Source organism: Brachyistius frenatus, unplaced genomic scaffold, assembly GCF_029030835.1.
Source record: "Brachyistius frenatus isolate BFR_SWC_R1_liver_20210118 unplaced genomic scaffold, ASM2903083v1 Contig_31, whole genome shotgun sequence".
In the NCBI taxonomy this organism is placed as follows: Eukaryota; Metazoa; Chordata; class Actinopteri; family Embiotocidae; genus Brachyistius; species Brachyistius frenatus.
The window spans coordinates 3,150,992-3,177,570 of NW_027210630.1; the positions used below are offsets into that span (position 1 = coordinate 3,150,992).

Below are 26,579 nucleotides of genomic sequence, written 5' to 3' on the forward strand. Positions count from 1 at the left end.
TTTTCTTTGTACATGTTTTTATCTTTGTCTAACCTCTGTCTGTCATTCGCTTACTTCTACACCAAACAAACCCTGTGCTGAGCAGTACTCCCATATCTGCTCACATTGATTCCTTACGTACATTTGCATGCATACATGCAGGAATATACATACACACACACACACACACACACACACACACACACACACACACACACACACACACACACACACACACACACACACACACACACACACACACACACACACACTCCCTGTGGTTGTCACTGTTGTTGTTTTTTTGTTGTTCAATAGCTTGTTCTATAGCTTACTTCTTTACTGTTGTTTTAAAAGTGTCACATCAAAATAAAAACTTGAAATAAAGATAAACTTAAAAAAAAAACTGTCATTGATGGAAGGTTAGCAAATGTTTGGTAAATGGTGCCAACAGTTACCAATTTATTGTAGCGCTGTTAGAGTTTTAATACGATACCCAGTGAACCTTTGCCCTTTATAAAGCACATTTTAGTTTTCCATAAAGAATAAAGGAAAAATACTGGCCTGGATGTTTTTAGGAACAAACTGTACAATAGGAGCAAGCAGAGATATATTTATTCACATGGAAGTGGAAAACACATAAAGTATTCTTCCCAGGCTTGGGTGATGTTTTTGATTGGATTGAAGTCATGTGCTTGTGTTTTCCATGGGCAGTCAGTCCATTCTCTGCTGTTTCCTGGCCCCTGCTAGTAGCCCCTCTACTCAGGGACTGGCCCATTTGGCTAGCACCAGAAAACAAGACCTTGACTGACACCTCCAGTTTTAAAAGGTTGACTTTGCGACTCCCATGGGCCCACTTCTGCCAGAGGAAGGTTTTTCAACCAAGCGTGGATGAGGAAGGGAGTACTGTGAGGAGTGTGTATCAGGAGTGTGTACTTGATTGTAGGATTTTGTGTGTGTGTGTGTGTGTGTGTGTGTGTGTGTGTGTGTGTGTGTGTGTGTGTGTGTGTGTGTGTGTGTGTGTGTGTGTGTGTGTGTGTGTGTGTGTGTGTGTGTGTGTGTGTGTGTGTGTGAGTGAGCGAATGGGTCTTTGCATACTTGTGCAGTGTCTGGCATTTTTTGTGTCTGTCTCTACAGTTGTGTGCACTTTTTTCTTTCTTATTATGTTTATACTTCTCCCCTCAGTCTGCTCTATTCTCGACCATGGTGAAGATGCTCCAGTGGAAGCCTTTTCAGTGGGATGATGTATGAGTCCTTGGTGCCCTAATAGATTTAATTTATCTCTATACACTCCCACTTTAATATGGCTGGGCATTGGAGGATGCATTCAAATGCCCAGCATCATTTTAATGTCCAGCTAGCCAGATTTAGTCGTCTCTGCGATTGCTGTGATCTTTAGCCAGACACAGATTCATAGTCCTTTCCCACCTTAAACCCTCTATTCTCACTGAAAACACAGCTTTGTACTCATGCCACAGCCCAATTTGTTTTATTACACGTTGGCTTATACACCACTATTTATCCAGTTTTTACAAGCAAGTACCAACTAATGCCTGATATTTCACTCATTGCCTTCACCTTAACCTTATCTAGATCCCCCACTGAAACACTAGTCATATTGTTAGGCACCACACCATAAGTACCAACACTATTTCAAGTCCAACAGATGTCCAGATGTCCAAGACACTTCAAAATGTTTCCATTCTCTAGATGACACTTATTATGAAGCTTTAAGATCAATTATTTTGGTTTCATGTGTTTTATTGTGGAAAAACGTCTGAATTTTTGAGACTTAAAGAAAAATACAAAACATATGCTGTCATCACAAATAAAATGTATTCATGTTGCAGCATAAGAGAGTAATTCCTCATTATGTCTCAAAAAACATGTATGCACTTATAATGAATGGAGACTTTACAGTTTTTCAATGTTTCCATTGATCAGCTACACATAGCACATACTTTTCTAAACCATTTATAAAAATCAGTAAGCAAATTAATCTGCAACAGAAGCACTGTTTCAAATTACAAACCTCTAATCTTTAACCTCGTGTCATGCTGATGTGGTCAAAGACACACCAAGGGAAACAATCTGACTCCAAATCTAGCAACCCATAATTTAAGACAAAAATATGTGATTATGACTTAGAATTTAACATAAGAATAATGATAACCATGAGTGTATTATTAAATTTACTCTTACAGTATATGGCCAGGAAATCACTAAACTGCAGCACTATGTCCATCCCCAGTCCTCTAGTCTCCTTCCTCAGAGTCACTAAACGTATACAGTAAGTGATTGTTAACCTATTGTTGCAAGTCCTGTTCTCTTTTCTTCCCGTTTTATCTTAAAGCGAGGCTGAGTGAAACGGCTTGTTCCCAAGGCCTGGCTATAGTACTCCTTGGGGTGGGACCAGCGGTGTGGGAAGTCTATTGTAGTGCGGTAACAAGTCCTTTGTGTGACATTTTCCTTGGCGTTGACATTCAGAGGGGAATAGGAAGACGGGCCTGCGAACGCCATATTCTCTGTGACATGTGAAGGGAAAGGGTATTAAGAATGAGGACCAAGGTATTTGAACGTGCACAGGGAAGGACATTTGCACAGAACGTGACAAGGACACGCTATGGTGGAGCAGTGCTCTTTCATATTTCACCTCATAACATTATGCTATACAGCAGGTTGAATCTGTATCCTCCAGTCACAAAGCTGTCCACTGGGCCGTTGCTATCATACTCTGAGAAGTCGACTCACAGCACTGGTTGGGTTGACTGTTGGGCAGGGAATACATTTTTTTATTCGGTAAATATCTATTGACACAATAGGTACATCATTTTATAAAAAAAAATATTTACCTCCAGGAATTTCAAAGTGCATGATTTGTGTTGGGTTTTTTTTTTTTTTTTTTTAAAGAGGTTTTACCTCCTACAACATACAGTATGGTCTCTTTGTCATTCAAATGTTGTCTGAATTTGAGTGTCCTCATTAATAGTGACTGTGTCTTTAACCTGCTGGAAGGGTGACTAACAAGTTTGATTTGCTTTTTGTGGCAGATGAATCAGAGGGAAATGCAGGTGAAGAACAGAGTGTGCGCTGTGGCTCTGACGGACTCTGCTCACAACATCTGGCTACAGGAGACCAGCAAAGGCACACAGGACTGGATGCAGCAGGTAAAATAACCATACATGCTCAAATACACAGTCACATAACAGAAGGCAAATAAAGATGCTCCAAACTGTACGGGGGTCCATCCCTAAGCTCTCATCTCATCATGTAAATTCAACTTCAGAAAGCTGAAGTCGCTCAAACTCTGCTCTAATTTTTCCCTGCACAACCCTGCTGACCTACACAGGTACCCCCTGACTAACGTCTAGCCTTAGACGTCATGGGGAACCATTGTTTGCAGGTTGTCTTTTTTTTTCAGCCTCAATTTTTTTTCCTGGGTGCATGAATAACTGAGACGGTTAACCCTCGCTGGACTGTATGTGCGTGTCTGTGCGCTAGCTTGCGCGCGACTGGACTTGCACAGCGTCCGTAATCGTGCATGCATTTGTTCATATGTGCTTGTGCATAAGCGTGTGAGATGGAATGCACGTGCACATTATGTTAGCTTCATTTTAGCATTTGCCCTTTCTGGTGTGACCTCTGTGCCATATGCATCACCTGGGCTCACTCAGTATGCACATACAGATGAGGACCAGCCAAGACCAAAGCTGCTGGAGAGCCACAGATGCAAATGTCATGTGTGCTCACAGACACACAAGCGCACACACAATCACATACCATTCCTTTATTTGTATTACATCCTCCTTTATACCCCTTGCCTTTTGTTTTGCTATTTCTGTCATTTCCAATTTTGTGTATATGCGTGTGTGTGCGTGTGTGTGTGTGTGTGTGTGTGTGTGTGTGTGTGTGTGTGTGCGTGCGTGCGTGCGTGCGTGCGTGCGTGCGTGCGTGCGTGCGTGTGTGTGTGCGTGTGCGTGCATTTGTGTTTGTTCTGTGCTGAACTATGTTACTTGTCTGTGAATGTGTATGTATGTTAGTTTGAGTGATGTGGATTCAAGGTTGCAGTGGCCGCCTTATCCTTGTTTGGCATTTCCTATTTTTGATTCATCTAAGGGATGCGTGGGACACTACATAATTGGAATATTAAGTGATTTTCTATTTGTGATGATTACCCAGAACAATAAATCTGAAATAACCTTCATTGTCCAGTCAGAGGAAGGGGACAGGCAAGGATTCATTCTCTCTCATACTCATTAACCCACTGTCCTTTTTGGCTGAATTAAGAGAGGACCTGCCTAATTAAAAGGAAACAGTGGCACACCTATGCTTTGCTATGCCCTTCTCAATGATACAGCTACACAAAGTAATAGAAATGTGGACATCTATAGATTGTACAGACATTTTTGACCGCTTCTGTCTCTTAAAGTCTTAATCCTCTACAGTTTAGAGTTTTCTATTCTGAAAAAGTCCTCATTGCTTGTTGCTAATTCACAAACAAATTAAGGGACCTCACAGGGACTCTTATTCATCATGTTATTTAGAACATTTATTTCATTTAGCAACAAAAATGTTAGTCTTATCTACTCAGAAAGACAATTTAACAAAATAATATTTAAAGTAAGCAAATAGTGTTGATACCTACCAAAAAAATGGGTGCTCCCCTTATTTCAATACAAAGTGCTTGATCTTTTATTATCTCTGCTAGTTTAGTGTTAGATGAAGACAACTACTACTAATGATAAATACTATAAATCAGTGGTAATTGGTCAAATCTACATACATTCTTGACATTTCAACGTCTTATATTTAAAAACTGGTCACTTCAGTTGTATAACTCGAATTTATTATCTATTCACATTACTGTCTTCTGGGCATGAATGTCATTGCTAGTTAACAAGCCACAGGTCAGCATGTGGATTGAGTTGAATTCAAAATCTGAACTGTCTCACTCATTTACATTAGAAACCAATGGTGTACATGTGCAGTGGTTCAACCAAAAGGTCAGCGTTCCTTTATGTCTGACCCAGAATTCTAATTTCATGGCTCTGAAGTGATTTAGAGGGTTCTATTGTTGTGCTTTACAAGTACATGCACCTGTTGGTGCTGTGAAAATCTTACATTCACAAGACCACAGACCGACAGTAGATGGATACAGTGCCCTTTTTTAACAGACATCTATATCAGTGACCCATACACAGCTGGATGGTGAATGCAAGCAACACTTGCACTGCACACTAAGGTATTACCACAAACACGCGCACAGTGAGGACAACCCAGATGCTGCAACACATCACAGAGGGGTGCCAGCACTGAACCTGAGTAATGCCTTGGGTGGTGTATAAATTTGGGTGACCATACGAGCGGGTGCATGTGAGGTCGGGGCACCCCAGCCGCGCACTGCTCTGTTCTCCTCGGACAGAAATAATTCCCTTCCTCCGGGGTTCAAGAGGTCACTGGATCGTGGGATGGAGCGATCAGAAGAGTAAAAGAGAGGAGATGGGATTTAGAGATCAGCGCCTGCTAAGCCAAGTTGTATAGACCAGATGGGTCAGACAAGGGGCAACTGACGTCACAGCAAGGAGATGAAATAGAGTGAAGGTGAGAGAAATGAAAAAGATGGAAAAAGCAGAGGCAGAAATAGAAATACTCATCCACTGACTGAGGCAGAAAAAGAACTGGGCAAAGAAATAAAGTAAGAGAAACGTTCAATTATTTAAATCCCGTTGACTGCCACTGAGAAAGCACAGGGTAGAGCTGTGGAAAAGAAAAACAAAAAGACAGGTAGGACATGAATGGAGTGAATACAGATGGAGTAGAGGGGATGAAGAGATGTATGTGGAGATAGATGAGTAGCACAGTGAGGAGAAGTGAGTGAGAGAGAGAAATCCGAATGATGGTGTACAGCTGGCAGCCTGTCACAGTCTCCAAGGTGTCTCCTGTCACTGTGCTGGCCTGCTGTCACACTCTAGTGGCCTGCCCAGAGCACACACACTCACACACACACACGCACATGCACACACATAAGGAGTACACTATGGTCATGAATAAACCATCCTAATCCATAGAGATTATACAGCAACTGGAGGAAGTGGGAGAGAGACAGACACACACAGAGAGAGCAAGAATTGATACTCAGGACTACTTTCTGAGAAGTTAGGTTGCAGGCTGTCATGTGTGTTATGGTTTAGAAGACTTTTGTGCACTTAGTACAGAGTTTCTATCATGGGACCCGGTCTTGTGTGCTTTCAGAACAAAGAGGTGGAGATACTGTTCTGTTTTACAATTGAATGGAGCCAGTTGTATATGTTTGCAAATATATACTCGTCATCTTTATTTCAGTTTCCTGAAACATCATATTTGATCATTCGAACTTTGTTACTTTGTTCATTATTAAGTCAACTTTATCCCATTGTTTTATACTTAATAGTCTTAATTTTTTTGCAATGTGGTATTTATAGTCTCTCAATGAATTCAGACCAAGCCTAAATTCATAGAGTTGTTTGCTATTCTATGGCTTTGCGAGTGTATACTTTTAACACTTAGTGGATATGGGCACTTGTGAAATACAGTACCTATTTGACCTTATGATAGCGCCATTAGATTACCCTTCCATTCACTGCAGTGCTTCGTGTCCAGTTTGTGTGTGCCTGTGTTTGTTTTGTTGTTGTTGTTTATGTGAAAGAAGCAGGCTGGCTTCCACTGAATTGCAGAAGGCAACAGGTGTTGGATCCCCCACACACACATGCAAGTACACAGATACAGTATGCACATAACGAGGAACTACTAAAACTATTCCTCACTGGTAGAGCGGTAGACCCGACACTCTCAGACCATGCTCCAAGCCTGTCGGTTAGCTCCAACAGCGTTAGCCTCCAAAACAACTTTAAAGGATCTTTTAGAACTTTATTATTGCATATTGTTGGTGATACGACTTTGCTGAAATAAAATGAATCTTGCCTGGCAACAGAGTGTCTTGCAGAGGATGTGCATGGATGCATGTATGTGTCCGTCAGCAGCTCAAATCCAAACACAGAGACAGAAACACATGCGCAGAGCAGCACAGGGTGGGGGGAGTGTCAAATCTGTTTACATGTTTGTTTCTCAGTCGGCCTTTAGTTCAATGGCACCATTGATCGGTGGACGAGCTGCTTGAAGTGATGATGCTATGCGTCAGAGGCAGCCGATGTGATGTGCCATCCTTTTATCATGTCGCCTTCTCTAATCCCAGCCAGCAGGCCTTGCCTTTATGTGACTGCTGTTATGCCTGCAGTCTCTCAGCACTGGGGCTTTGTGCTGTGTGTGTGTGTGTGTGTGTGTGTGTGTGTGTGTGTGTGTGTGTGTGTGTGTGTGTGTGTGTGTGTGTGTGTGTGTGTGTGTGTGTGTGTGTGTGTGTGTGTGTTTATGCAAGAGTTTGTGTGCACATGTGTGTTGTTGCTTTGACAAATCTATTCAAACCTCAGCCTCCCTGCCTCCATTGGTGGTGGTGGAGGTGTCGAGGAGGGAGGAGGACCCTTTGAAAGACTCCCCTCCTTCCCCTCTCTCCAGCCGCCTTCAGCCCACTGCTCCACAGCCCAGCTGACATCTTCCTCCAGACAGACTGAATGAATTAAAGGAGATACAATGAGACACTTGATGTAGCAGTCAAGGAGCCCCACTGCTTCTGTGCTGCTCCGCACTGCTCTGCCCTCAAGCCCAGGCTCAGAGGAGAGCTCATCTAGGGCAAAGCAAAGGATCTAAAAATACACAATATGCCACTGTTTACCAAGATGACTTGTCAGCTTCCCAACACTACCCCCCCCCCCAACCTCGACCCCCTTCTATTCCCTCTCATCTCTCTGGTGATCTTTCTTCAACCTTTTTTGCTCCTCTTATTCTTTATCCCGTCCAATGTTTGATTGACAGGGCTGAAGAAATGAAACATAGAGGAAGGGAGTAAATGGTGAATTTCTAATCTTTAAGTAGTTTTGTATTTGAGTTCATTTGTATTTGTTTTGATTAGATATGAATGGATTACACATGAGCCCAACTTTATTTTAATAACAGACCTTGCTGTATACATTTCCCAACGGAATTTTGTTTACTTATTTGCTTGATATTTGCTAAGGATTTGTGTACATGTGCCAGATGTTTAAACATGATCATCTCTTGCAATGCAATTCTATATTTCTCTGTAAGCTTACAGTAAAGAAATCACTGTGGAACAGCAGAATATGCAGTAAATGTCAAGCAGACAGTAACGTAAGACATTTGCTTTGACTTAGCTGCAGACATTTATGTCAAGAAAAAGCAACACTCGAGAGGGATTCAGTTAAGCGTTAAGTATACTCAGTGTCTCGCTATATATTTTCGTATTCATACAGAAAAATAGAGAACACATATGCACTAGCACACAACATATTTTCCACTAGCTTGCCATTACCCCCTAAAGTTATATGTGTGTGTTTGTGTGAAGGGGATTACTTAAGGGATGATAGCCAAGTAGAAGCGTGGAGCGACCCTGAATTTTTTTGTGTGTAGGAAGTGTATGTTTGTGTGATTTTGAGGATAAAGGGGGAGAAGTTTCATAGATTTGTCTATCCAGTGGGTCCTCTTCCAGGGCCTTGGGAGTCAGGGCTGCTGAGGAAAAAAACATGCAAAATCACATGTGTATTTGAGTCTGAAGAGTTCACAACACTACACATCTTTGTGGGAGACCCCCTGAAATGCAGTCACTGACCCACACACACGAGCACACAGACACACACAAGCACGCACAACACAGTAATGGCTGTCAGGGGGCCAGGGTGAAAGTAAACAAGGGCAGATAAGCAGTGATTCAGAAGGACGCCAGCTGCACATTCTAATCTCTTCACATTTTCTCTTTCTTCTATTGAACTTTTATCTTATCTGGACGAACGTCTTCTCTAAGCATTCCTTCTCAGCCTCCCTCTGTCTCCTTCTCCCTTTTCCCTTGTTTTGTTTTTTTTACTAACCTTACAGGCCACGGCATGCCAGTCCACATTGCACAGTCAAAAGGGAAAACACACTTTGATGTGTTGTCATCTGCTGACCCAGAGAATGAAAACTCAAAGCATGGCAAAATGAAGTTGCTTTGTTCTAAGGCACCGATACACTTCATTAATGGCACATCACGTTTAAACCTCTTATGTCTATAATAACCTACAGTAGTACGTAGAAAAGAGAGAGTACCATACAGATAGGACGATGAAGACAGCAAAAACAGATGAAGAGGTCTGCTCTTTCTGACAGTAGCGTTGTCAACCACAGGGGGTTCGAGAGGAGTAGGGGTGTTTGCAGGGGGTTATGGGTCAGCAAGCTGGGCAGACATCCTCCCTGAGGGCACCAACTGATCCACCGTGGTAGAAGGCCTCAGCTCTCCACCACAAACAAACGCCAAGCTGTCTGAGCAACATGTCACAGAGCTTTTAATTGCTTGTTCCTGTCTTTCTCGCCTTCTCTTCCCCCACCTTGCTCATCATTACACACACATCTTTCTCTCTTACTGTCTCTTCCCCTTGTCCTCCCCACCTGTCCCCCTTTTCTTTGTCTCCCCTGCTGTCCTATTTTCACTTTTTTCTATTTCTTTGTCCATGCTTGTTCTTTTTTCTTTTTTTTCTTTCTCATGTGTCTTCAAATTTATTTTAAACAAAGAAAAAAAAATACACATTATCCAAATATAAGACAAACATTTTTATGCCAAACCCCATCCCATATTATATTTTTCTTTGTTTTTTGGGACTAATTATAGAGGATACTGGTCACCACATGTAAATATCTTATATGCTGACCCACCACATGCCAAAAGAAGGCTATGCGGAAATCATTCACAACCCTTATAGAACTAACGTACTTTTTTTTTCCCCCTCTCCCTTCAGCACTGCTGTAACTGGGTATCGAGTCCAGAGCCCTTGGACACGCTGCTGGATCCCATGCTACCGGACTGCCCTCGAGTCTCTGCAGGTATCAAACAATCTCCAACAGGAATAACATTATTTCTTAATATCTATGCATTGCCGAATAATTGAGATTTCAGTATCCAAATACAATTATTGTGTAAAGAATTTGACTTTACTAATTTTAAGACAGTTGGACAAGGGTACTCAAGTTGTCCTGCAGACAACAGGCACTATGGCAATGTTAGATAATCCAACTGTTTATTCTACAGTCAGAGGTAATATAGTGAAGAGAACTCACTTGAGAGGGTCAAAAACAGTAATGTAATAATAACTAGAATAATAAAATATAGTTTTGACTAGTGATTTTCACATTCGCAGATACACTGAAAAATCAATGAAATGTTCAAAAACCATGGCTGGTCAAAAATGAGAGTATAGTATAGATCCGTTATGCCAACTCAAGACTGTCACAAAATATGTGCCACTGCAGGTAAGTGAAATGTTATTGATAAATAACAAAAATATACTTAACACTAATACATTCTTCAGCATATGTTGTACCTGAGTATATGTAGCAGTGATTTATAGCAATGATAATGTGCAGATTATCAGAGTTCAGTCGGTGCAGTATGATAATTGTGTGTGTGTGTGTGTGTGTGTGTGTGTGTGTGTGTGTGTGTGTGTGTGTGTGTGTGTGTGTGTGTGTGTGTGTGTGTGTGTGTGCGTGTGCACGTGCGCGCAGAACATGCACGAACTTCTGGGTACTGGGTAGATCCTCGAACTTAGTAGGGCTGATTGAGAAGGATCATTGTCAGACAAACTGAGAAACTGAAGCAGCGGCAGATTATCTTGAAACACAAACACAGTGGTTGTTTCACACGCGCTGCAGAAATTCTGTGTTTGAGTTCATTTCTATTTTCGTCTTTGTCGCACCCTCTCCCTCTTTCTTTTTCATCATCCACTCTGTCTCCTATATTCATTAATCCTCTCCTGTGGTGTTTGGCTTCCTGTCCTTGTGCCCTCTCTGTGGTTGACTGGCCTTGATGATGTCACGTCCATCATGAGAATGTGTCCTTAATGTAGGATTAGGGATGAAAGCTGTAATCCTCAACATGACCGTTGATAAGAGATGATGATTGCAGTGTTGTGTGAAGAGTGACACACATGCGGGAATGCACGTACAGGCGCACACACAAAGAAACAAAAGGAAAGTCAAGCCTTAAACAGGAAACAAGATATCTGTCGTGAGTATTAAAAACACCTGTTTTTACTCTGTGTATGTTTAAGTATCAGTTGTTACACTTATACACACATACTGTACAGACACACTGGAGCGCTTGCATCCTTGTGTCATCTCTCATTTCCATCATCACTCGGGAGGTGCTGCTTTGGAATTTTATTCTCTTTAAAGCTTCTCAGTGACATCACGGTGAATGTATAGGCCATCTTACACATGCTCCACATGTCAGTGAATAGATCTCTAACACTCCTATCTCATCTCGGCCATTAGAACACCATGTTCTGCACGGAGCTGTGTGGGTGGGTGGCCTTAACATCTACCAGTGAATCAGCTCCTTGAAATGTCATCTACCCTTCAATACAGAACCCATACTGTATTTCCTGTTAAAATGTCAGTTTTTTTACTTTGCGGATTTATGTCTCCTCTCAGTAAGTGCTGTCTGTCAAAAGACAGCAGCGATTGGGACAAAATTTCGAGGTCACCTTTTGGCAACTTTTGGCATGCCTAGCATTGTCTAAACACAGACCTGTTTGACACAGCGTCCATCCAAATGTATGCACTATTGACTTGTGCTCTATTGACTTTTGCTACTTTAACCAAGCTGAAAAGATCTGGGTCTCTAGCCTGTTAACAGAGCTGCCAACTCGGCTTGTCTCTGGTCTTTTGGTGGCAGCTTCTGATGTCAAAGGTTGACGCAGTCATCTTTGTGTCCTTGGCAGCCTGGCAGGTTCACAAGCAGCAGCCATTGTGGAGAGAGTCGCAGCAGAGCAACAGAGGTGACGGGGTTGAGAGAAGGTTGAGGGAAGGCTGTCAGGGCATCGTGGCCCAACACTTCAGTCAGCACACATACAGCTCCCAACAGTCACCTCTTCTGCTACAATGACTGCTGTTGTCTGGGTAGCTATGGTGTGTGTGTGTGTGTGTGTGTGTGTGTGTGTGTGTGTGTGTGTGTGTGTGTGTGTGTGTGTGTGTGTGTGTGTGTGTGTGTGTGTGTGTGTGTGTGTGTGTGTGTGTGTGTGTGTGTGTGTGTGTGTGTGTGTGTGTGTGTGTGTGTAGGTGTCGGTAATGGGGGTTGAAGATAAAGCCTCTCGGCAACAGAACACAGACTGGTGAATCCTTGTTGTCATGCATGCACATGTGCATGCACATATGCAGAGACACACATCACAATGTTCAACCACCGCTCTTCTGTGGAGCCAGACTGAACCATGCCCACGGCAATACTGCTGCTGTGGCGAATGGCACATGATCAGACACCATGATGGGAGAATGGGTTAAAGGATGAGTCTCACCAAAGTTTGTGTCTGTTCTTCTTTCTCTACTTATTCTTCTGTCTCTCTTACTTTATCTATACATCTACTTCTTCCCTCCTCTGCCTGCGTCCTGCCTCCTTGCGTGTGTGTGTGTGTGTGTGTGTGTGTGTGTGTGTGTGTGTGTGTGTGTGTGTGTGTGTGTGTGTGTGTGTGTGTGTGTGTGTGTGTGTGTGTGTGTGTTTGTGTAGTGGTGATGATTTTCTTCACCATGCTAGTAGAGTCTTGGCAGAAGGGAGTAAGGAGAAGTGGAGGCAGAGCTTGCCTGCTATTTCTAATCATCTGTAAAGCAATGGCACTCTGACGTTAGTGGCAGGACAGAGAGAGAGAGAGAGAGAGAGAGAGAGAGAGAGAGAGAGAGAGCGAGAGAGTAATGCATAGTGGGAGTGTCCGCTAACATTTCCATTTCTTGTTTTATATATGATAAAACCTGGATACATTCCCTTCCCATTTGACTGGCTAGCTTCCCTCCCTTTTCATTTTTTTTGTCTTAATCTTTTTGGGGGGTTTTCCATTCTTCTTCTTTTTTTTTTTTTTTTTCCATCTTTCTGCTAAAAGAATTTGTTCCCCCAAGAAGGTCATTGCTCTGGCATTTGGCACTGGCCTGGCACACTTGCAGAATTTTATCAGTTAGCAGCACACTGAACACAGGCTAAATATGCAGATAAAGTGGAACCAATCTCCTGCTGGATAGGCTCCCTTTGTGTGTGTGTGTGTGTGTGTGTGTGTGTGTGTGTGTGTGTGTGTGTGTGTGTGTGTGTGTGTGTGTGTGTGTGTGTGTGTGTGTGTGTGTGTGTGTGTGTGTGTGCGTGCGTGCGTGTGTGTCGGGGAGAGGAGGAGAGGGGGGTGGTGTTGCAAGGCTGACAGAAATAAGTTGGTGAGTTGGGTGCTGGTTAAGTGGGGCTGCTGTGGCCTTCCCAAGATATAATCATTCCAAATCCACGCTGCTGTTTAGAGGCCAGGAGAAGGATAAAATATAAAGTAACGAGATATAGATGGACGAAAAGTCATCAAGAACAGTCCTGTGCCCCGTGTAAAGGATCTTCTGTTTGTGTTGCTTACTTCATTGACTTTTTTGCAGGGAGATGGATGATCGGTTGTTTGATCAGTAAGGCTGCTATTTCAAAGGTGGGAAACCCCCTTTGCTAATAACACACACATACATAAGTACACACACATTGCACACACAACTTCCTCTGGGGTGATTACTCATTGTCCAAGCTGATTATTAATTACAAAGGGAGAGCTTTCTGAAGGTAAACACTGATTAATGGCTAACAAAAGTAAGTTAATGTCTTACCTGTACTTTAATTACCAACCCTGCTCATACAACCATCCCAGCACAAAGCTGTAATTAACCATAATGGACTACAGAATGGGTCTGTCTTTCATTCCCTTACACAGCATATACTGTATATGCTACTGTCCATAATTTCTGATGTCCCCACCCTTCTCTCTTTCCTGTTTTTCCATAATTAAAAATGCGGATTTTGCTGAAAGAATTTCTTGATTTTTATATCTAGAATGAGATAGCAGGCAGTGGGCTGGAATAGTGATGCAATATTGGTACAGAAATGAGAAATATTTTTTTCCGCAATGACATGGGAGGTCACTTTGCCTTTCTTCTTTACCGAAGGCCTATATGTCTGTGAATGAGTGTTAATGTACCACGACATCATAGAGACAAAAAAGAGTGCCTTAAAATAGAAAGCAGGCAGGCTGACACCCCCAGTGTCATGCTATTATCTCGGATGGGTTTTATCCTACTGTAGGTCTGAGTTGACTGTAATCCTCACCTCCCCAAACAACGCATTGCTGACAGTGAAACACCTCTAGCTGTGTGCACCTCTTCACCACACACACACACACACACACACACGGTCTGATTGATGTTTTTTGTGGTTTAATTCTTTAAGAGGAAACCCAGGCCCACTCAAATGAACCTCACCCCCTCTAACCACTGTTTTTTCAGCTTGGTGAGGTGGAAGTCCACTGCCTCAATGGAAGACCACATGCAAATGTGTGTGTGCTTGTGTCTGTATTTTCACATATGTATTTCAGTGTTTTCTTAGCCTGACCGGCACATGTTGTGCTAGTGTTGCAGGAAATAAACTCTGGTGAACCTGACCCAGACCTCTGACCTGGATTCACTGAGGCTAGATTAGGCTATTGTCTGGGTCACATTTGTGACAGACTGAATCGTAATGATGTGGAAAACGCTGATGCCATTGACTCTTGGATTGTTGTGTCTATCAGAAAGTAGTAATAAAGTGGCCCTGATTTCTGAAATAGAATAACACTTTGATTTGATTTGTGATCATATTTTGATATCATAAACTCGCTCAAATGATCAAAATACCAATTTACAAGCCTATAATCCTGAGTAAGAGACAGACTTTACTCGGTGATGATTGGGCTGTTTGCAGAAGTTGTCTCAGCAACGAGTGATTGGTGTGGAGAGACTGCATATTAAAGCAGTTCAGAGATTTTGTTTGTCTCGTCCCCTTTTTTTTATGGAGTTGTTTAATTTGTAGTTCACACAATTTTTATAATAACAAAAGCTTGAAATGTCAAACTTAAGGTTTAGGTAGACAATGAGAGCACTTTGGCTATGGATCATACTCTGTTAACATGCTCAAAGCAATTGAACCTGTTTTGACAGGATAACAAGTACAGTACAATGATTAGAATAAGACAGCCCAAGAGTAGCTCTGAGTCATGCAATCCTGGTGTTCAGGTGATGTGTCTTGATCCGAATTTTGTTTTACAGGTATTAAAATCAACATTTGGGGCATCCATGGTATGTTACAGCAAGGAAAAAAGACCTTGTTAGTGTCCCTGATAATTATGTTTTCATTTTTACATTCAACAAGTCAAAATGAAGGTTATGCAATTTAACTACAGTTCTTTTAGCACACAGAACTTTTCTGATTTGACCAATAAGCATTACCTGCTATTTCCTCACAGCACTTCTTATATACATTGCTGCCATACTCTAACTAGGTATCCACAAAAAAGATTTTGGACCTGGATATGCTACATAAAGCAGATGAGGAGGTTGAACTTCACTGGTTCACCAGTAGGTCAGTCATTACAAACTTATAGTGTGCAGCCAAACATTGCTCAAAACCACTGTATTTTAAATCCTAATGGAGATCCCAACCATTTAAAATATGTCTGAATTTTTTGGGAATTTGTGCAAATGTAGTATGTCGGCATTTGATAGAATGGTGCTGCCATAAAAACATGGCCAGCAGTCTTGAGGGGAAAGTTTCCGCAATGGCTCAGGAGGAAAAAAGTCTAAATGTAGATGTCACTTATCTTTTGATAGTACATTTCTTGACATGAGTGCCAGACTATAGGATAATGAGAGAGCAAACGTACGTTTTTTTCTATATGGTGAAGTATCTGTGAAACAAAACACTAAGAATGCCACACTCTTTTGTGGCAATATGTATTGCAATGTATTTAACTCTTAGCTGCCTTGGCTGGAGTGGTACCATGGCTCATTATCAAGAGTCTGGTGTATAAGAGATAAACAGATGATACAGTGCATCCAGAAAGTATTCACAGCGCTTCACTTTTTCCACATTTTGTTGTTACAGCCTTATTCCAAAATGGATTAAATTAATTTTTTTCCTCAAAATTCTATACACAATACCCCATAATTATAATGTGAAAAAACATTTTGGGAAATTTTTGCAAATCTATTAAAAAAATTTAAAAAATCACATGTAAATAAGTATTCACAGCCTTTGCCATGACACTCCAAATTGAGCTCAGGTGCATCCTGTTTCCACTGATCATCCTTGAGATGTTTCTACAACTGGATTGGAGTCCACCTGTGGTAAATTCAGTTGATTGGACATGATTTGGAAAAGCACACACCTGTCTATATAAGGTCCCACAGTTGACAGTGCATGTCAGAGCACAAACCAAACCTTGAAGTTCAAGGAATTGTCTGTAGACCTCCGAGACAGGATCGTATTGAGGCACAGATCTGGGGAAGGGTGCAGAAACATTTCTGCAGCATTGAAGGTTCCAATGAGCCCAGTGGCCTCCATCATCTGTAAATGGAAGAAGTTCGGAACCACCAGGACTCTTCCTAGAGTTGGCCGCCCGTCCAAACTGAGCGATCGGGGGAGAAGGGCCTTAGTCAGGGAGGTGACCAAGAACCCGATGGTCACTCTGACAGAGCTCCAGCGTTGCTCTGTGAAGAGAGAAGAACCTTCCAGAAGGACAACCATCTCTGCAGCACTCCACCAAGCAGGCCTGTATGGTAGAGTGGCCAGACGGAAGCCACTCCTCAGTAAAAGGCACATGACAGCCCGCCTGGAGTTTACCAAAAGGCACCTGAAGGACTCTCAGACCATGAGAAACTAAATTCTCTGGTCTGATGAAACAAAGATTGAACTCTTTGGCCTGAATGCCAATCGTCATGTCTGGAGGAAACCAGGCACCGCTCATCACCTGGCCAATACCATCTCTACGGTGAAGCATGGTGGTGGCAGCATCATATTGTGGGGATGTTTTTAAGTGGCAGGAACTGGGAGACTAGTCAGGATCGAGGGAAAGATGAATGCAGTAATGTACAGAGACATCCTTGATGAAAACCTGCTCCAGAGCGCTCTGGACCTCAGACTGGGGCGAAGGTTCATCTTCCAACAGGACAACGACCCGAAGCACACAGCCAAGATAACAAAGGAATGGCTTCGGGACAACTCTGTGAATGCCCTTTGAGTGCCCAGCCAGAGCCCAGACTTGAACCCGATTGAACATCTCTGGAGAGATCTGAAAATGTCTGTGCACCGACGCTCCCCATCCAACCTGATGGAGCTTGAGAGGTCCTGCAAAGCAGAATGGGAGAAACTGCCTAAAAATAGGTGTGCCAAGCTTATAGCATCATACTCAAAAAGACTTGAGGCTGTAATTGCTGTCAAAGGTGCTTCAACAAAGTATTGAGCAAAGGCTGTGAATACTTATGGATGTTATATTTTCGTTCTTTATTTTTAATAGATTTGCAAAAATTGTAAACAAACTTTTTTCACTTTGTCATTATGGGGTATTGTGTGTAGAATTTTGAGGGAAAAACTTAATTTAATCAAATTTGGAATAAGGCTGTAACATAAAATGTGGAAAAAGTGAAGCACTGTGAATACTTTCTGGATGCGCTGTATGAGCAAAGGAGAGTGTTGACTCTATAGACTATCTTCCCTCTTAACTTTTGTTTTATTTGACTTCTTTCTAATTCTGTGGATTTCTTTATACCTGATTTGGAGTCATTGAAATGAGACAGGTAAGGGCATTAAACCACTTCTAAAGCTTTGAGTGTTCCCAGAAACACAGTTGTGTCAATAATTGTGAAAAGGAAGAAGTTTGTAACCATAAGGGCTCCTCATAGAGTTGACCAACCGTATTTTTAACAGAGCTTCAGAAGTCCTCTCCAGAGCTGGGGAAACCTGCTAGAAGGACAACCATCTCAGCAGCACTTCATCAGTTAGGCTGTTATGGGAGAGCAGCTGGACCAAAGCCATTCTTGAGTAAAAGGCATATGATAGCCTGTTTGGAGTGTACCAAACAACATTTAAGGGAGTCTAGGAATCATGCAGTAAAAGAGTCTTTGGTCTAATGAGACAAAATTTGAACTCTTTGGGCAGAACTCCAAAAATTGCTCATCTACTCAACACCTGGCTAATACCATCCCTACAGTGAAGCACAGTGGTGGTAGTATCATGTTTTGGGGGTGCTTCTTGGTGGCAGGGACAGCGAATGTAGCAGCGATGAATGCAGCCAGTTGTGCAAACCTTGTAGCAACTTATCTATGAAGACTTAAAGCTTTAACCACTGCCAAGGGGGCTTCTACAAATTACTGAAATAAAGATCTGAATACTTTTGCAAATTAGTGATTTCTGTTTTTGATTTTTAACAAATTTGGAAACATTTTCCAAAACCATGTTTTTCCTGTGATACTGAGTGTAAATCGATGGGGAAAACACCAATTTTATTCATTTAAAATAAGCTCTACAATAGCATAAAGTGTGCAAAAGTGGGTGGTTTTCACCCTGAAATTAATAACACTTTTGACTGATTAGAGACTGGCCTGTTAAACGCAGGAGCGCAGTAGTAAAGTATTTCTGGTTGGTCAAGTTGTTTTTGAGTGTGTAAAAAATCAACAGAGAATATACACTTGTTATTGTTAAAATTGGTTCCATTATTTAATTGGAAAACACCAAAGCTTGGACAAAACAATGAAATATAGGTTTGTGAATTAGAATGCTGTTGCCCACTTACTTGTTAGAGTAGGTAAACATGTACATATGTGCTTGTAACATGCGCATCTACTGTATGGTGACAAGATCTAAAGTGAGATTTATAGTCACATCTCATATGCAGAGCCCTTAAACAGTTTAAGCTTTTGTGATTATGCTAACTGGTAGCGTGTCTGGAAAGCTCAGTCTATGGTCTTCAGTTCACCCCTGCACTAGGTAAACTCTATCCAGAAGGCATTTTATCCTCTCCTCCCTACTCATACTCTACCCATCATCCCGGGGAAAAGAAGAAAGGAGAGAGACAAAAAGGGAAAGAGCCTGGCATGCATAAATGAAAGTTCAACAAGGTTCAATGAAACACTTATACAATTTGCTGCAATATAGTGGGGTTTTATAATCTCATTATCATCTTAGTGCCAGATTTGCCCATGAGGGCCGTTCTGTATTCACTCTTATTAGCTCCTCAGATTTGTCCATTTGTCCTTCTGCAACTCGCCTCGCAGCCAATCACCGGGACAGAATCTCTAATAAATACCCCCTCCTTCTTGTTTTATCTCCACTTTTTTTATTTTTTTTCTCTTACCATACCTCCTACAGCTTTATTTATGATTTTTTTTTTTTTTTACTTGAAGTTGCCATTGGGCACACACCAAGCATGATGCTGATAATAACTGTATTGAATTTCTTTCGAGTAATTTCTTTTTAAACACATCTGTATCTACGGTATACAGTATCCAAGCTTTTATATTTTATGCATTTTTACGTAAATCCTAATGTGTGCCACAAAGACACACTTGTACACCCATATACAAGTAGCAAGCTGCACATGACTTCTATCTCTTGACATTTTGGCTGAACGACAACAATGTGGTTGCACATTACAGTGTGTTTGTTTACTTCTATCGTGTTTTTAATCTTCTTTCGCTATCAAGGCTCTTTCCCCAGAGTATTCTGGGTCGGATGGGGGCGCTAATGTTCAGGGTACAGTACAGCAGGCCACAGGCTGCTTTTGAATACCCAAGCCTCTTAGCTGCTGTGGGTAGAGTCCATCCCTTGCTTAGAGGGCATCCCCAGATTAGTGCTTCACGGACATGGATCCCATTTGCCCATATGGCCTCTTCTCATTGAGTCGATATAGGCTCTAATCCACCCAGCCTTTACCCCTGACCTCGACATGTGGCAAACTACTTCGAAAAAAGAACACACAAACCATGCATGTACAACCTTTGATGGCTGCTGCATCATCGGCATCAAGTGCAAAGGTCAGGATAAATAAATCATTGCCACTGTATTCCTGATTTTTTTTTTGAGACTGTATGGGATTCTAGATAGTTTTTGGGTTGGGATTTGGTCAAAAAGTGGGAAATACCATAAGAACATGCTGGGTTCTAAAAATGTACCGTTTTAGGTGCACACCGTGGTGTAGAATTAATCCAATAAGCCCCAGAAGGGCATGGCAAATCCTAACCATTACTAGCATTATAACTCTTAGCAGTCACCTTCAACTCAGTCTCCCAGTATCACTGCTCTCATTAACAAAGCACAAGTTGCCATCCAGCATTTGTTACCTGTGTAGCAATCCCACTATGGTGATACTTCTTATCCTTTTTGGCAATGACTATGTCAGCGAGAAGATGAGAGGATAACCAACCCAAACAGGAAAACCGCATTGTGGCATTGTGGCTCCACATTGCTTGAATTTTTTTTTTCAAATATATATTTATTTTTATCCTTTGTGCATGCATTACTTCTAATATACATTTTTCTAAATATTGTAAATGTTTTAATGATAAAGTAGGTCAGTCTATTGAGTAATCATATAAGTGTGTCACCATAAAACCTTGTATGTTCACCATGCAAAAAAAGAACCAAAAAAAACATTTAGGATCATGAATATGACTATAATTTGCATGTAAACAAAGTTTCTACTTTAAATACCAAAGTAGGAGGACAAACCCACAAATACTAATGGTTGCGTTAGTTTAGTTTTTGTTTTGTATCCTGCTAACACTGGTTGGATTTTACTTTTATCATAGATTTTGTTCTTGTCTTTGTGGTCAGAAATAGATTTGGTGAAGGTCAATCTGTGTTTAAAAGAGGCCCTTTTATACATGTCCATCTATTGTAAAAGTAATTCCTTTGGGGAAAAAACCCAGGCTTGTGACTGCTCTGAACTAAGTTCGTTATCAGCCAAAGTCTGCTTGTCAATGATTTCTTTATATGGTCACTTCCAGATCTGATTTTGGCTCAAACAGTAATGGGTTGATTTGAGAAGTTACCATCTCCAACGAAGATTGAGAAATTTTGTTCATTGATTAACAGTTTTCTTTTGGTACGTCCACACCGGCAAGAGGATGAAGCGTGGGACAAAGGCACTGGGTGCTGCTACTCAGCAGGCTTCCTGAAAATTGGCCAATCAGAAGAAGGACGACTTTTACTGAGGGAGGCCTTAAAGACACGGCAGGATGACCTGTTTCAGACAGGATGACCTGTGGGGCTGCATAAAAGGCTAGAATACATAAAGATAAATAAGTTTGTTCTTTTTATCTGGGAATCATGCAAAGGTACTCTACTTATGTCCCAGAGTTTTAAACAAAGAAATAATTGAAAATTAGTATAATAGTTGCCCTTTAAGTACCATCTCCTTATTTACCTGCCGTTATCAACAATTTGCAATTGACCCAAAACTACAGGTGCAGTTACAATATTGAGTTCAAAACTGAACTTAGTTGCTCCTCACTTTTAATTTGATTTTATGATTGTGGCTTCCAGTAACCTACTCGAATTTGATGCAACTTTTTTGTTATTCCACAGATTTTTCTGTTGTGCTTTCTTGGGCTTGTTATACATTTCTTAAATTAATCTTCTTAAATTAACCTTTTTTAGTTGATATCCAACATCTGGAAAAGCCTTTTTGATATATTGTGGCAGCACTTATATTGCCTCTCTTTTCCTCTACACAATTAGATTATAATTAAATGCACATTTAATTTGATTGTTGTGAATTTAAAAAGGAAGAACAAACCTGGATGCAGTGAGATTATATTTGAAATGTACATAATTGCCAAAAAGATGATTAAAAAAAATCATCCTTGAAAGTCCTTGAGTTATAATCAGCCTCAAATTACAATGTTTATTGTCTTTTTGGCTCAGAAAAGAAAATTAAATCTTATTTATATAATTATGTAAACAAAAGTGATGGTAGATTTCATGACCAGCCAGGTTGTGAGTGTGCAGCAGTGACCTTGAATCCTCTTCTGCGCTCCATGTTGACAGATAAAAACTTTATTAACCAGGCATCTCTAGGACAGGAGACAAACCGCCCGTGAAACCAGTGTATGCTAGTATTAAAGAAATATGCCAATTAGAGGATGATTTTTTTTCCAATGAAAGCACCAAAGAGAAGAAAGGGGTAATAAACACAGCTTGTTTGTGGCCTAGGAAGCAGCAATTATAAAGTGCTCGGAGAGTTGTTGTGCTTATCGTGCCTGGGAGTAATGAGATAGGCTGTGCTGATCCCTCAGTGATGCTATGGCTCCTAATCCTCAACCCTCTTTTCCTGCTTCTCTTGTTTATCCACCAACATCCTCTGACCGTCGCTGGCCTGTCACTGCTCCGGGTAGCACCAAATGACCTTTGACCTGTATGTCAGCTGACTTTCCAGCTTTGAAAATGGTCTGGCACCGAGTCAAAACAACAAAGTAATAAATGAGTCGTAAAGAACACTGTACTATTTTCCTCGTTGTGCAACTTAGTTGTTTATTTTACCACCAAACCAGTACCTTTGTAAACAATTGCCTTGATTTTGATATGGTCATACTGGCCATTTATACTATATATAATGTTGGTCTCCCTTAGTCTTCATTTTCTTATTCCCCTATTTGTCTTAAGAGGTCTCTTACATTGAGATAACTGATATGTGTATTAGTAGCCAAAGAAACACATTTTGGGATATGCATATTCTGTCTATATCATATCTGGAATTTAAGTTTTGGCCACTCGTGTTGTCATATATTTTTTGTTTATGTCATGTCAGTCACTTTGTTTTTGTCCTTTCACTCTAAAACTCAAAGGTTAATTCTCCTAAGGCCCTTTGATCATGTGATCTGTGACAAGTTACGTGGAACAATGCAGTTTTGTGGTTTGGATCTTAATTCTTGGGTGGGGATATGTGTGCACACATTCCTGAACATACAGAAAGTCACTTACACTTGTATGTCCTCCCAAGACGAAAAATGCAGTGTGTGTACAGCCATGTTATCAGGGTGACCTACAGACAGACTGGCTATCACCTCTGTGAGCCTCTCAGGGCTAAACTACACAGCCAGCGGAAAAACACTGCTCCTGCCTTCTCCCTGCTCCTGCGTGTGTGTGCTGGTCAGGCAGTAGGTTCACCTACTGCCGGGCACACCTCCTATCTAATCAACATAGACAGGCCACTTATCCACATACGCACACACACCAAAAACTGCATGTACACTCACAGATTCACATGCACACAGACATGCTCATAGATAGGCCTACACATGTAGACACACTTGGTGATAAACTGGCATAGACACACACACCACACATATACACTCTCATGCTGATAATCACAGGAAAACTTACATGGATCTGGGTTCACTCTGGATTTCCAGATATGACGAGCTGTTTTAGTACGATGTCGGAGTGGCCCAGAGGGCAGAGAAGGGGGTCTAGAGCAAAGTGGTAAACATGCAGATCAGGTAGCAGAGGTTGCCACAAGGTTGGACAGTCGGGCCTTGGGGCCAAAAGAAAATAAATTGGGCCTCCTTATTATAAAGGACAGTCCCCTTGCCTATCCTTGATTCCAAGTCTAAGCAGCTATGTGGTTGTGACCCTCCTTCCAACCTCCATTTTTTTCTCTTGATATCTACTCTTCACAATGTAAGGGATGGGGTCAGTATTCTGAGGCAGAAATTCCAAATCCATCTTTGGTGCCATTTTAATCCCCTTTTGTTTGGCTTCTGAAAGGCTTTTTGCTTTCAGAGTGCATGCCAGCTGACCTTCTGATGTTACACAGTGCAGCTACCCTTTGCCCCCAACTTTGCCCTCTGAACAACATGTGGGCAGAAAACAAAATCCTAAACAAAAGAACTGGATTGCCAGAGGAGAAGAAAGGTGGGGGCTTGCACTTCGTGTCTGAAACACTTCATGAGTGCTAAGTGAGGTTGGCACCAGCTGTTGGAGCAGAGTCGAGGAGAATCCGGGGGGAAGTGAATTGCGTTTGGCACCAGGCGGCTATCAGGTAGTAATTAGTATAGCTAACATCCCAGATGAAGGAGTCAAGTCTAGGTCAGGGCAAAAAACTTCAAGGGTCTTAGTAGGTAAGGGTTGGAGGCCAAGCCATGCCCCCTCCCCTCCATGAATATAAATTCATGCTGTGCCTGCTCAGATTTGCTGAAATCTGTATTTACCTTTGACCTTAAGGTGTCGCAGCCAGTCACATGTCAGCCTGGCTCCTGCGGACCAAGCTGAATGTGATTGTCTTAGTAGTTCCTACTCAAGACCTGCCTAACCCTACCCAACTCAGAGATTTTGTCTTACACACGATGAGGCTTTTGACATAGATGTTACCTTACAGCTTAAACCCATGCTTGGCATTCCAGCCCTGCTCTGGCTCCAGGATCAACCTTTTTCTATCACACAGACAGGCCCTTGAACCAATCAACAGAGAAATGAATGCATGTATGGATGGATAAACTGGTGAATGAGAGTAATTGATTGTTTTGAATCACTTTCTGGAAATTACAATGTAATCTCTTTCATATATGGCAAAGATGGTGTGAAATTTCTGTATAAGTATACAGTATGTGTGTGTATAGAAGGGTGTCGAGGTCACTGTGCATTCATTCCTGGTAAAAGACCTCTAATCCTCAAATGCATCCATAATCTCTTTTAATACATTGAATGTTAGTCGACAAATCACATGATAATGAAGTGATATAAAAATGTTTCTTTCGAATGACAGGGTACACCAAGGATTTAACCCATGGGTCTAATCATAGCTGACACTCAGTACTTGTTATGTTGACCATGTCAGAAGGTTTATGTCTGCTGTTGGCCTGTAACCTTCACACAACAGGGGCAACCAACCATCTAAAATAGCCACCAGCCCTTCAGAGACATAGAAACAGACTTTAGTTTATCATCAAATAACACTGAACATGCAAACTGTGTTTTTTGTGGTCTAATAACATAAGCAATACAAATGAGCATAAATTAGAATGCACAATACACTTGCTTTTAGATTTTATATTTCCTAAATAGTAATCAGGGATTTCTCTGTGTTCCTATGTATCAAATACTTTCCTCTGAATAACTTCAGTCTCTGAGGAATTAAGATAAACAAGGTTCTACGGCAAAAAAAAAAAAAAGGGTTGAACTATGTGAACTTTGGTGCATTTCATTTATCCGGTGTGCTATTTATGGTGCTTTTCATCTCTTGAATCCTGGCCTAGTTTCTGTATCTTGTTTTTGGAAAACATGAGCTAAGCTGCAGTGCACAAACCAGACAGCCATTAGATCGCTGCACTGTATGCCTGACCTCTGACCAGCTAAGCCTGCCCCGCCCTCTGGTAAACCCTTCACCCTGCCCTCCCCACACCTGCCCGCCTCATGCCGTGCCCCATCCCCATCCCTTCTTGGAAATGATATTATGATGTTTGGATCACCCTCCATGTCTTCCTCCATACTGTAATCCTATTTGCTCCGTCATGTGTTGGTGTTCACAGATGGTGTGTGTGTGTGTGTGTGTGTGTGTGTGTGTGTGTGTGTGTGTGTGTGTGTGTGTGTGTGTGTGTGTGTGTGTGTGTGTGTGTGTGTGTGTGTGTGTGTGTGTGTGTGTGTGTGTGTGTGTGTGTATGTGTGCGTGTGTGTGACATCCAGCTCACTTACAGCTGTTTGGAGCTCATTGGCCCCATTGTCTTTCCCACACATCCCAGAGAGGGTGGTCCTGCACAAACACACACGTATGTATCCAATCATCCATAGGGGTGTTAAATTATAGATAATTCTATATGATATTTTGGGTGAGATGGCTGTCACGCCTAAAGTTTACCCTGTTGGCCTCTACTTTCCCCTTCAGTGATCTCCCTTCATTCTACCATCCCTTCACTTATCGTAATGAAAATGTTAAGCTGAATGACTGAATAAGTGCAAAAAGGGGTAGGAGGGTGTAGTGTGGGGGATGTTAGGGTGCAGGTGGGAGGCAGCGAGCGCCCACCCATTGTTGAGTTTCAGGCAAAAGAAGAGAGGGAAAGCGCAGCAGGGTGAGAGGTTCTTGGCAGCAGTCCAACAGTTGGCGTCTCGGTGTCCACATTTAGTTCCAGCTGAGTGCCCACAGTGGGCATGACTGTGCTGCCTTCACTCTGACCTCTCGACCGAGGACCACTGCCTGCCTGTATCCACCACCCCTTTTGATTTATCCCTTTCTTCTCCTTCTAACCCCCTCCTCCGCTTTGTATTTCGGAAATGGCTTTGCAACAGCCAAAACAGTGACGTTTTGGAATTGATTTGTCAAAGCAGTGGGAAAGGTTTGTGATTAGACAACCAATGGGATGCCTTTTGGGCTTTGGTTTTTAAATACAGTGCAATCTATCATTCACCTCTTGATCAAAACAAAAATCTTAAAACAATATTGTTTTTGCTGATGTTCAAAATAAACTACAAGTGGCTTTGTGTAATTAATTTGTTTCTGTCAAATATCCAAGGATTGCGTTCAACAAAAGAAAAAATTTGTTTTTGCTGTCATGTGAGAGGTTTTCCTTTCTTCCTTTCCGAGTGCCATTTATAGATAAGAAAGTAATTGAGGTTTGAATAGATAATCAAGAGGATATACCAGTATATATGTGAAAAAGCAGTT

At 41.7% G+C, this 26,579-nt stretch overlaps 1 protein-coding gene across 3 annotated transcripts in view; it reads left to right on the forward strand.

Moving 5' to 3' along the window:
- The window catches only part of arb2a (ARB2 cotranscriptional regulator A), a 149,535-nt gene that overhangs the window by 93,364 nt on the left and 29,592 nt on the right, over window positions 1-26,579 (forward strand). For all 3 annotated transcript variants that reach the window (XM_069699914.1, XM_069699913.1, XM_069699915.1), the window contains exons 9-10: window positions 3,027-3,143; window positions 9,855-9,939. In XM_069699914.1, coding sequence (XP_069556015.1) covers window positions 3,027-3,143; window positions 9,855-9,939 — 202 coding nt within the window. The remainder of the gene's footprint in view (window positions 1-3,026; window positions 3,144-9,854; window positions 9,940-26,579) is intronic.